The sequence below is a fragment of the Mus musculus genome, chromosome 10 (assembly GCF_000001635.26).
Source record: "Mus musculus strain C57BL/6J chromosome 10, GRCm38.p6 C57BL/6J".
Classification (NCBI taxonomy): Eukaryota; Metazoa; Chordata; class Mammalia; order Rodentia; family Muridae; genus Mus; species Mus musculus.
In genome coordinates this window covers 74,315,334-74,328,104 of record NC_000076.6, presented here as the reverse complement: position 1 = coordinate 74,328,104, position 12,771 = coordinate 74,315,334, and the positions used below count along the sequence as shown (strand labels likewise).

At 39.1% G+C, this 12,771-nt stretch overlaps 1 protein-coding gene across 35 annotated transcripts in view; it reads right to left on the bottom strand.

The window, feature by feature from the left end:
- Positions 1 to 12,771, bottom strand: part of Pcdh15 (protocadherin 15) — a 1,553,555-nt gene that overhangs the window by 321,727 nt on the left and 1,219,057 nt on the right. For 34 of the 35 annotated variants that reach the window (XR_001779427.2, XR_001779431.2, XR_001779430.2 and 31 more), the window contains 3 exons: positions 10,936 to 11,142; positions 3,613 to 3,747; positions 1,901 to 2,050 (listed from right to left, as the gene is read on the bottom strand). Coding sequence is in view for 18 of the 35 variants with exons in the window: in XM_017313785.2 (XP_017169274.1) it covers positions 1,901 to 2,050; positions 3,613 to 3,747; positions 10,936 to 11,142 (492 nt within the window). In the remaining 17 variants the exon portion in view is untranslated. Of the gene's footprint in view, positions 1 to 1,900; positions 2,051 to 3,612; positions 3,748 to 6,646; positions 6,668 to 10,935; positions 11,143 to 12,771 lie in introns of all 35 variants that reach the window. The other variant, NM_001142742.1, reaches the window with a different exon arrangement.

Genomic DNA, 12,771 nt, shown 5'->3' with positions numbered 1-12,771 from the left:
GGAATCATATTACAAACATTTTCTCAGCATATCACACTGTTGCCAATAAATTGCTCTGCTTCTGAGATGCAAGCAGGGAGATACTTAATTCTTAGAGCAAACTACTGATCTCTGAACTAAAGGATGCTGGCTTAGAAGGAAAACACCAAATGGCACAGAGAAGATAGCAAAGCACAAAAGCCATGCATATTCAAACAATGGACCACCAGACAGATAGCACACACCAGCTATCAAACACTGGATCACCAAACAGACAGCTTTCACCAGCTGATATGAGGCCCCCGACACACATACAGTAGAGGACTTCTGGGTCTGGGTTCATTCAGAGACAATGCACCTAACTTTCAAGAGACTGTAGGGCCCAGGGAATTTAGAGGTTAGGTGGGGTAGGGGTGGGGGCATCCATTTAAAGTCAGGGTGGGGAGGAGGAGTGGGATATGGAGCAGTCAGAGGGTGGTTGGGGAGGTGCAGGAAAGGGAATATGGAGTGTGAACAATGAATTACAAATAAAATAAAATAAAATAAAATAAAATAAAATAAAATAAAATACCAAAACAAAAGAACAGCAACAAAAAAACTCAAAAACAAAAACCATGCATAGAGAGGAAGAGATCAGGAGAAAGAAATAATTCAAGGAAATGAAAATGGGAAACTGGGGCATGGAGGCCAGAGATGGAATTAGATGAGGAGCCAAGGACAACACCATAGGGGAGGCATTTCAAAACCTGCTGATCTATCTGTACACCTCATGACAAGCTATGTGCCAACATTTAACACCCACTTATTTTGCCATTATTTAGTGCATATGAATAATGTACAGTACCCTCTTGCCAGATGCTAAAATGCTATACAGGACTATGACCTCCCTGACCTAAAAGTGACTTAATCTGATAGGTTTAACCCTCAGGGTTGGAGAAGGTCTAGGTCAGTGGTCTCTTCATGGCTGCATATCAGAATGCAATAAATTGAGTGTGCAGTGCTAATTACCAGTGTTTTGCCCTTTGAGTTGCACATCGAGAAACTCTAAAATGAAATGAGCTCCCCGGGAAAAAATGTTGAACAGCTGCATTGGAAAATACTAGAATCAACTGTACATCAGATTCTTAGAAATCCTGATATATTGATATTATCAAGTCCTTTTCATTTCTGTCCTAAATAGTCAGAACACTAAAGAAGTTTGCAATGGCTTGTAATTATTTAAATGTAAACATAGAAAACGCTGAAAATAAAGCAAATCAAGAACAAAATTTTGTCTGATTTGAAAGGTTTCAAAAGAACCAATTTACCCTCTAACCTAAAATTCCTGTGATGTAATGATTTGCTTTTATTGATGTATGCAATATCTAATAGGTAAATCTACCAATTTATTAATGTAATCGTTTATGTATGTCAACAAAGGACATTTATCCCATTTCCACAACAGGGAAAAAGGTAAGTTGAATATTAAATTATGTGCTAAAACACTAATTAATTGTATTTAGTATTCTAAACTTAAAAATACCAAGTGTCAGCAGGTCACACAGTTGTTTATATGTAGTAGGTACTTCAAATTCCATATATATATATACATGGAATATATATATATGGTGTATGTTCACTGTTAGTGTGAGTGTTAGTGTATGCATGTGTGCATCTGTGTATGCAGGCAGATTTCTTGATGTAGTTCAGCCTGTCCACTGTGGTTTCTGGATATCCAACACAGGTCATGTGGCTTTTACCCACTGAGCAAACCTACCAGCCCAAGATATTTATTTGCATTTGAAACACTAGCATCAATTTGAAAATTTCTATAGCCATGCCATCTGTGTGTCTGAAGTCCATATTTTATTTCCTAGGGAGAGCAGGAAAGGATGCCCTGGAAATGCCTGCTGCAAACACACCTGCCATCCAGTGGCCTTACCTGAATGACGCTGTCCCCAGGACTCATGTCTGTGTAAACATAGACATCATAGGAGATTTCAGGGAAGGTGGGCGTGTTATCATTTGCATCCATCACTCGGATATTGACCACGACTGGCTCACTTTCTTGCACGCCATCAAACGCTGTTATCTGCGGAGAAACAGAACGCAGTAGAGAGGCTGATACAAGAGCTAAGAATCTACTCTGACACTGAACACATTTTTAATGTGATTTAAAAGTACACTAAGCTATGTTGTCAACAAAACAAACCAGTGAGGCGTGAATTACAAATATCTGAAATGTTTTAATGTGGTAAGGAAGCAATTGCTGAGGAGCGCACATGTAGTTACAATAGCTTTTAAATAATGAGGTCTGAGAAGGTTTTTGAAGCTTACTGTGGACCAATGGCATTGCTGTCATTTAGAAGTCAACTACATTTTGGTTCTTGTTGGTGCTGTTTTTGAGATAGGATTGATGTAGTCCCAGCAGATCTCAAACTAATATAGATGATGACTCTGAATTTTATCTTCTCATACTCCTGCTTCCACCTTGTAACAAGGGCTGGGATTATAAGCATGCACTACCATATTTGTTTTATGCAGTGATTGGAACGGAACCTAAGACCTCATGCACACTGAGGAAGTACTCTATCAACTGAGCTATATCCCTCGTCCCAGTTACTATCCAATGCGTAATGTATAAGTGAAGAATTTTTCTTCATGATTATAAAATTTGCATATAAGACACCTTTTCTGAATCGACATTCTTAGATTGGTGAAGAAACTGAAGACCCTAGATATGTGATGTAAGATGTATTCTATTAATGTGTCAAATGGTGACATAAGTAATTCATCAAAATCAGTTAATTTTCATTGAAAATTAAGAAGGACTTAACAGGCTTCAGTACTGCAGCCCTCTGTAGGCTATCTTGCCTGAACGACTTCTACAGTCTAGTATGTATATTGCAATGGTCACATGAAGCATTATAGAAGCTTCACGTCCTGCTCTGTGGGCTCTTTGAGAATAAACTCCTAAGATAGCCCCGTAACTTGTGCCTTTGTATGATCTTCTTTTCTCCTTTCCTTCATTTGGGAATTGGTATACAATTGAACTTGGTGCTATCTCTATGATGCCAAGGATTATGTGTAAATGTTTGGTGCATTTGTATTCTCCCATGATATACAGTGACAAACCACAATGCTAGTGACCTTCCTTCTTCCTTCAATGAGTCAAAGCCAAGGTCTTTGTCTCAATATTACTGACATGCTGGTGCGGACACTCTCTGGGGCTCCTGGGTGCACTGGGGAATGCCCAACAACATTCATCATTTCCACCAGTGTCTGTCAGCAGCACCCTCTACAGCACCAGGGGCTCTCTGATGGGAGGATCATTGCTAGTTGAGCAGTGAGATTGTAGAGTCATCCATACCTCGAAAGTTAAAAATAATGTTTTATTTCATGGGCTTCACTTTATATCATTCACTCCTATAGGGTAAAGATTTGGGGAAAATATTTTTCTCCATGGAGTATATATTAATATAGTTTATAAATATGAATTAATCTATAATTTATAAAGAGTAAAAGAGAAAATGACTATATTGACATTTTCTTTTCTTCCTGGCATGGCATGTCTTAACCCTCACCTTGTCCACTTTAATGTCAGATTCAGCTATGTTGTATATCACTAATATACACATAAATTAAATATTTTACCAGAAAGGTGTAGGTTTGCTGTTCCTCCCTGTCCACAGGTTGAAGCAGGGTGAGGTAGCGGGTGATACCAGTGGGTGTCACAGTGAAGACCGAGGTGTAGTCATTCAGGAAGAGGTGGAGCTCTGGATCTTTTGTCTTTGAAAGAAAAAAATACATTACTTAAAAAGGATTAACGTATAATGAATTTTTAGCTTATTGTCTGAAACTTAAGTTTTGAAATTTATTATAAATACTTGTCGCTATATGAAAATTCCTTAAAGGAAGAGATATTCAAGTAGCTTTTAAATACAAGCAATGAAAGCCACATATGTTAGCACAATTAAGATGTAAATGGAGAGACAACAGGAGGAAAGACTAGGAAACAAGCTAATTGAATGTACTTCTGCTGGTCATTTAATATCAAATTTTCTATTCTTTATTGGATCCAAGATGTAAGAAATAATATGAAGAAAGGAAAATTGGAATCTCCAATCTCAGCTGTAAAATCTTACAGTCAATTCATTTGTAGTAATAAACTGAACATATGCACAGTACTGTATTCCTCTCACTTTTAATGTAAAACAGGAATAAAATTTGTGATGAATTATTCATTACCCATAAATATTAGGTCTGCTTTTTTTCCTGGTCTCTTTTTAATACTGTAAAGTTCTTCAAAGAAAAACACAATATTCTAATTAAAAGATTTCAGATGATTTGCTAGAAAATATATATAAACTTAACACACGTTCCTGTCAAAGAGCCAAGGGAAGTTACACTATGGGAGACAATGTGTTTTTAAAATTCAGAACTAAGATAATAAACATAGCATTGAAAAACCTTCACAGTTTTGGTTATCCCCTCTCAATGGTAAGACATTATTCACTGATATTTGGAGAAGACATTTGGCATGAGGTAAGGACCATGTGTTGCTGCTGAGCCCAGTGAACTGGAGGCAGCTGAGGAGAATCAAAGGAGACCTGGAGAGTCCACTGCTCTGCCCACTTAAGGTATGTTTACAGAATGTCACTCCCTTTGAAATACTGTCAGTACGATGTGAAATGTGTCTTGAGAACACTTTTCTAGGTTGAAAAGGTAAGACCTTGCATTTTAAATTTTCTATAGAGAAAGAGAAAATAACTATTATCTAAAAGTGGGCACACTTTGAATAGCAACACACTTTCTTCAGTAGAGTTTTCGCCAGTGTAGTGATTTATATGTAGCTCTAATGTCTTTGAAACGAATGCTATTCATTTGATACTGCACCACTGGGCATGTTCAGGTTTATCTGTGCTCACTTTTGTGCCCATGTTTTGGGGTTCAGATTGGCTCCCTCCCTCCCCCCTACCCCCTTCCTCCCTCCCTCCCTCGCTCCCTCCTTCTTTCTTCTCCTTCTCTCTCAAAGAATTATTTGTATATGAGTACACTGTCACTGTGTTCAGACACACCAGAAGAGGGCATCAGGTCCCATTACAGATGATCTTGAGCCACCATGTGGTTGCTGGGATTTGAACTCAGGACCTCTGGAAGAGCCGTCAGTGCTCTTAACTGCTGAGCCATCTCTCTAGCCCCCTCAGGTTGTTTTTCTATTTTCAGTTCAGAACAATAAAGGAGGAGTGCTATGGAGATTGACCTTCTATGCCTGTTTCTCAGTTACCATCTTACTAATATAGAATTTCCTCAATATTTATGTTTGTTACAACACAAATCTTTTATATCTCTATAAAAGGTGTGTAAATACTATTACTAAATACCTTTAGTTAAATAAACAGGACAGATTTGGAAATACTGAGAAAATTGTCACTTACGCATTAACTTTTTATGTTGATTTTTAAGGTGAATGCTGAATTATATAATAAGTTATATTTTTGATATCTTGAATAAAATCATATGATTTCAGTGACAGATTTCTGTGTATGTGTGTCAACAGAAACAGCATTAGTGCTTTAGGAATTTTATACAAGCTTCTTCTTTCTTAACCAGCAACATTTTAAATATGCCAAGAAATAATTTCTACTTTAAATCAAATACTCCCTTTCTCACGGAATTCAGATCATCCTTTGATGATCTGCACTCTGAGGTCACAGTTCTGATTTTGTAAGCATGATTGCATTTTCCTATAACATTTGTGTGTTTGCAATTCCTTGGACCACATAAGAGTCTAGATGCTTACTTCACAGAGTAAGATGTGAGGACATATTTTCTCACATAACCAGGAGATTTTAGGCATAGACACAAGATACTCTGACCTTATTTTCCCAAAAGGCTAGTAGAGATCATGTAGCAGTCATGACTCTAAAATGAACTTCAGTTTGTTAAATATAGAGAATTTATTAATGAATAATATCTTCTTCTATCACACAATATACAATTTATTTTACCCCAAAATACCCTTGCAGTATACATAAAAAATGATTTATTGCTGTGTAAACTGTTTGGTATAGGGTAAAATAAACTCCAATTCACTCACAAAACAGAAAAAAATCAATACAAAAGCAAATGTATATACAAAAATGGTAAGTAAGTATTTGAATGTAAAATAAAATATTAAATAAACCTTCATTGTATAGACCTATGTTCACAGGGTGGTTCATAAGATTTGAAAACAGACATCTAAATGAATAACAACATTATCACAGGCATGCAAGATGATATGCATGTTTGCATATATGCACATAATACATATCTGTATATGTGCCTATATACATGTATGCATAATCATGTACATATATGCACATGACAAAGAATGACACAAAATGATAAAATCAGATCTAATTTTGTCAATTTTAATAAATGTGCAGTAGAGTCCTAAAGTACTTAAACCAATACTACTCCATCTCAAATTTAAGACCTTTTAACAAAGAAATGCCATGGTGAGTTTCCAATGTCTGTCTGAGACTAAGAAGCCCCTAATATTTAAATAACATTTAACAGACTACTTGTTGACTGAATTATCACTTATATTAGTAAGTGATAATAAAGTTGTGTTGGGAAAGAGAAAGAACTAGACATGAGCCACAGCAACTGGTAACCACAAAAGCAACAACCGGGTACCTACAGGAACTCCACCAGGTGGCACCTATATGTGAATTAAACATGAAATTAACAAGGTAATGCACAAAGGTCAACATGCCCAACAATTGCATGTAAATACACAATAGTAAAGCAGAGAGATGAACTAACAATATTGTCCATAAGCTATATACATAATCATTTTCTCTTAGACCTTTGACATATCTATGATAGAATTATATTTTATAAGTATTTAGTATAATAAGTACAAGACACCTTAAAAAATATTGACTAAACATCTTGAGACATCAACACTCATATATTGAATGTTTGGCGATTCACTATCCTTAAACAAGCCAATGAATAATATCTATTGATTTTCACCATACAGAGAAATACAATGCCCGGCTTTTCCCTGGCTCTGCCCCTTGAAACATGGTGGTCCCAGTTTGTTTGCTGTACACTGCATGCATTTCACGATATTCTTACAGAAAGAGCCATTTTAAAACTATACTGGCAAGAGTACTGTTAAATTATATAAGTAAGCATTTCGTGTGCTCTTAGCCTTGACTATTTCTGAAACAGCCCAAAGGAATCTATTCCTGCCTTGAGCTCTGGCTTCTCTTGCTTGAGGCCAATTTCTGTTTATACTGGTAGCATCTGCTCCAGGTCACTCATTTCTGTAGGTCTTATTAGACCCCAGCCCTGCACTGGCTATTCTCATTAACGCTAGCCACTCTCAGAGCAATATCTCACTGGGTGGTAAAGACTTTGGTGGCACACACACACACACACACACACACACACACAAACTATAGAAGCTATATATATTTAGTATAGATATTTAGAAACTGCCAGCAAAACTAATTTCTTGTTAAAAAAGATATTTGGACTTCAGGAACAAAAATGGAGAAAGCCTGAGGGAAACAAGGTCCAGTGACAAGACCAAATTGGGATCCAGCTCAAGGGGAGGCTCCAAGGCCTGACACTATTTCTCATGCTATGGTGTGCTTACAGACAGGAGCCTAGCATGACTGCCCTCCAGGTGGCCCAATAAGCAGATGAAAGAGTCAGATGCAGATGTTTATACCCAACCAAATGGACAGAAGCCAGACACCCCTGTGATTGAATTAGGAAAAAGCTGGAAGAAGCTGAGGAAGAGGGTAACCCCATAGGAAGACCAGCAGTCTCAACCAGCCTGGCCCCTCAAGAGCTCTCAGATACTGAACCATCAACCAGGTAGCATACACCAGCTGATATGAGGCCCTGACACATATACAGCAGAGGACTGCCTGGTCTGGCCTCAGTGAGAGAAGTTGTACCTAACCCTGGGGAGACTTGAGGCCCCAGGGAGTGGGGAGGTCTGGGGAGTTCTGGTGGGGTGGGGTGTTGGGGATATCATCTTGGAGATGGGGGCGTGGCAGGGAGGGGAAGGAGGTATGGGATGAGGAACAGAGGGCAGACTTGGAGGGGGATAATGACTGGATTGTAAAAAAGATTAAAGAATAAAAAAATAAAAAAAGATATTTAGCAGAAAAGAATCAAATGATTCAGGAAGACAAATACTTATTTTCAAACATATTAATGTCTATTTTGTGATTTATTTTTCCCATAAATGCAGATAAGTTCCCAACAGGGCTGCCTTGTCTTGCTTCAGTAGGAGAGGATGTACCTAACCCTGCAAAGACTTGATGTGCCAGAGTGGGGGATACCCAGGACAGGCTGCTGCCTTCTCAGAGGAGTAGGGGAGGGAAGATGGGGGGTGACTATGTGAGGGAGGCTGGGAGGGTGCCAGTGTTTGGGAAACAAAGAAAGAAAAAGAGAGAGAGAGAGAGACAGAGAGAGAGAGAGAGAGAGAGAGAGAGAGAGAGAGAGAGAGAGAGAGAGAGAAGAAGAAGAAGAAGAAGAAGAAGAAGAAGAAGAAGAAGAAGAAGAAGAAGAAGAAGGAGAAGGAGAAGGAGAAGGAGAAGGAGAAGGAGAAGGAGAAGGAGAAGGAGAAGGAGAAGGAGAAGGAGAAGGAGAAGGAGAAGGAGAAGGAGAAGGAGAAGGAGAAGGAGAAGGAGAAGGAGAAGGAGAAGGAGAAGGAGAAGGAGAAGGAGAAGGAGAAGGAGAAGGAGAAGAGAAGAGACCAAGAAGACCAAAACTCTAGTATCAGAGAGTATCAGAAAGACAAGTATAAAGACAAACAGCAGAAGAGAACACTTAGCAGGAAGAAGTGTATGGAGGGAGGTCAGGCACAGGAGTTGTCAGTCTCCAGGGAACCTGGGTGTGTTTTCTTGTGTCCGCAGTGACACACCTCTGGTGCAATGAGAAGTTTAAGGACATTCTAGAGCTGTGCTGTCCATTTAGCCAAAACCATGGTATATATATTTATCAATGAAAAGTTTTAGAAATTCAAGTCAGGTGTAGTGTTCCAGGCCTGTCACCCAGGGCTCGTGAGGTAGAAACAGAAGGATGGAGAGCCCAAAGTGGATTAGGGAATCAGGACAGCTCTGGGGCCTTATGATCCCCGACTCCACCAGCAGTATGCTGTCTCTGTTAGTATTATATTAGACTTTTGGCTACCAAGGTGTCACATTCATTTCTGCTATAAAATATGATGTCCTTGTTCTGCCTCCTCCACCCCATAAGTTCCCAGAGGACTCAGGGTTGACTGGCATAGATTTTCTGTCCAGTCTTCATAGCAAATCTCTGTGGCCAATGGAATAAATCACTCTCATTTTACCGAGCTGGACTGTTTTCCACTCATAACAACAGGGTCAATACTAGAAGACCAGAAGTCATTCATATGTGACCTACAGGGATAGAAGCCTCACCAGCCACTAGCTGAAGAAGTATGCATGGATCTATGACCCCCAAAGTGTCTACTTTAGTAACATGCCACTACAATGAAGGAAAATCCCAAGATGGGAATGCTTTCAGGAATAGTTTTGTTTTTAAATGATTAATTCCTGTTTTGGTTTTTTGTTTGTTTATTTGTTTTTTACTTTTTTGTTGTTTTTATTCATTTGTGTCTGTATGCACGTATATGTCATACGTGTGTGTGTATGTGTGGCATGTGTGAGTGGTGTGTGTATGTGGAGTATGCATGTGAGTGATGCATATGAGTAGTATGGAAATACACTTGCTTCTGTGTATGAACACATGCCTGTGTATGGGTATGCAGTCACACACAGAGGACAGAGGTCAAAATCTGGTATGTCTGCTATGCCTTATAGCTGGTCTGGAGCTACTTACTGACTAGACTTTCTTAATGTGGGTCCTCAGAATCTGATCTGAGGTCTTCACAGTCGCCAGGAAGCATCTCTCCCTCCTTAGTCTTGCTTACATGATTTCCTATTCACTTTGCGATGCCATTATTTTTTCCCTATCACATGTCAAAACAGTTTTCAATTTATATTAACACAAAAGATCACCTTGGTGATTTGGTAAGCACCATGTGAACAATTCATTGGCTTTCATGGGCATAACAGCTATACTGAAGCACAGCTATTAAACTAAACACCCTTAAAAATACCTCTGAATTTGCTAAACGCATGAAACTCAAGAAGAACGAAGACCAAAGTGTGGACACTTTGCCCCTTCCTAGAAATGGGAACAAAACACCCATGGAAGGAGTTACAGAGACAAAATTTGGAGCTGTGACAAAAGGATGGACCATCTAGTGATTGCCATATCCAGGGATCCATCCCATAATCAGCTTCCAAACGCTGACACCATTGCATACACTAGCAAGATTTTGCTGTAAGGACCCAGATATAGCTGTCTCTTGTGAGACTATGCCAGGGCCTAGCAAACACAGAAGTGGATGCTCACAGTCAGCTATTGGATGGGTCACACGGCCCCCAATGGAGGAGCTAGAGAAAGTACCCAAGGAGCTGAAGGGATCTGCAACCCTATAGGTGGAACAACATTATGAACTAACCAGTACCCCGGAGCTCTTGTCTCTAGTTGCATATGTATCAAAAGATGGCCTAGTCAGCCATCACTGGAAAGAGAGGCCCTTTGGACTTGCAAACTTTATATGCCCCAGTACAGGGGAACGCCAAGGCCAAAAAGGGGGAGTGGGTGGGTAGGGGATTGGGGGGGTGGGTATGGGGGACTTTTTTGGGATAGCATTGGAAATGTAAACAAGGAAAATACCTAATAAAAAAAAAAGAAAAAAAATACCTCTGACATGGAATTAAACTATAGCACTAAGACTGGCTATGCTGACTTTGTTTGTTTGTTTTTTTTCTTTACTTTGTACTTTGTGTAGTTATTATTTTGTACTACTTAGGATAAACACATAAGATAATCTCACCAAATAATTGCTAAGATAGTCATGGAACTTACGTCTTCTATGTCTTTGTCCAGAGCTACAATTCTCAGAGGAGTGGTTAAGTTTAGGCTCTCAGAAATGGTGGCTCCCACTGGGGCGGATTCCAGGATGTATCCTTGATAGCTGGGCATTGTGAAGTATGGACTCTGATTGTTTTCGTCTAGTATTTCGATGTGCAGACTAGCAAAGGCAGGAAGTGGGTGGCCATTGTCCTGCTCAGCCTGAAAAATTAAAGAAAAATTAGCTATGATGTCTTCTGGAGTGACACGTTACATGACATAGGCATGGTCTTTCTTTACCCTCGTGTCCTTACAGAAGTAGAGAGCCTTTATAGCTTAATCTCCTTTCTTCAAATCTAGAGTTCATTTCAGAATAATAGCTATAGTAAATGACTGCAACATTATGTATAGAAAAGAAATGAGTGTATTGATACATGATTAGAAATACAGAAGTTGAATACAATTGGGTTGAGTCTATACATCTTTTTGTCTTTTTACTCCAAACTGGAGACCAACTGTGAATATGTGTATACCCAAGGTCATATATAAACATCCTAACCTAAAAGTAATAATGTGTATGGCTATGGGGACTAATGCCTTGATAAAGGTACAGTATCAGTGAGATTTTTGTCCTTAATAAAGAGGACACAAGTGGCTATGAAGAGGCTGGCCTGTCATCTCAGCACTGCTGGATAGACTCAGGAGGGTAAGAGTTCTATGACAGCCTCAGCTGCACAGGAGGAATCATCTCCAGACCCACAGAAACATTCAAAAGCTCTAGAAGAAAGCTGGGCTTCTGCCAGCTCATAAGAGCACAGCGGAGAAGTGCCAAATATGAGGGGATGCACCCTTGCCAGAATGCACCTGCGAGAGCCTCCTCAGACACAAGAGGCCAGAACTGTGAGAGATGCATGTCATTGGCAAGTCACTGGTACTATGCATTTTGTCCTGGCACAGACCCAAGTCATTGTTTTTGCATAAATTAATAGATTAAAGCTGCATTTATAATTCAGAAAGGGGCCTGGAAAAAACCATAGCTACAAGTGAAAGAAAATCTCACCATAATTTTTAACAGTTAAGTCATCTCTAATGTAATTTATCAGAAATACATTACCCCAATATATTTGAATAAAGCTGTACCAACTACTAATGTATATGCTTATTTTTCCATTTATTTTTTCTTGGCTCTTTCTGCTTCATGTCTGAAGGACTTAGAGTGGTAAGGAAGAAGGGAACACCCTCTGAGCCTGCAGGCCATTAGAACCCATCTCAGCAGTCAATGGGGTCACCCGTCTTAGTCATTGCTCTCATATCCCAAACCTAGACTTCTAAAATATTCATTTTGCTCTTCTCATTTAACATTTCCATCATCAAATAAGAGAATGAACAATACTCCCCACCGACATTACATCGAGTTGATAACTTTGCACCAAGAAAATTCCCAGGATTTATTACTATATGCAACTATTGCTCACATTTAAGATGAATGTCCTAATTACCAATTTTAAAGCATGATATTAGTATATGGACAGCAAACTTCTATATAACACCTTGAGAAACCTCCATGCACATTTTAAAATATCTTGTCATTCCTACTTTGATGTTAGATTCTCTTTTGTACTGTTATTTTATGCTTTTACATCATCACCTAACCATAGAATGCAAAACAGTCCTTGGTGTAAGGTGTTCTGAGTGCCACTCCGCAATGAAGGTGACTCCGGCATCAACCTGTAGCTTCTTCACACATATGTGGGTGGCCCTGACATCATCAGTTCAGGGGTCACTGTACTCTCAGGGATTGGGATTAATTTGTGCTGAGACATGGGTGTTCTAATGGTGTCTATGATGTCT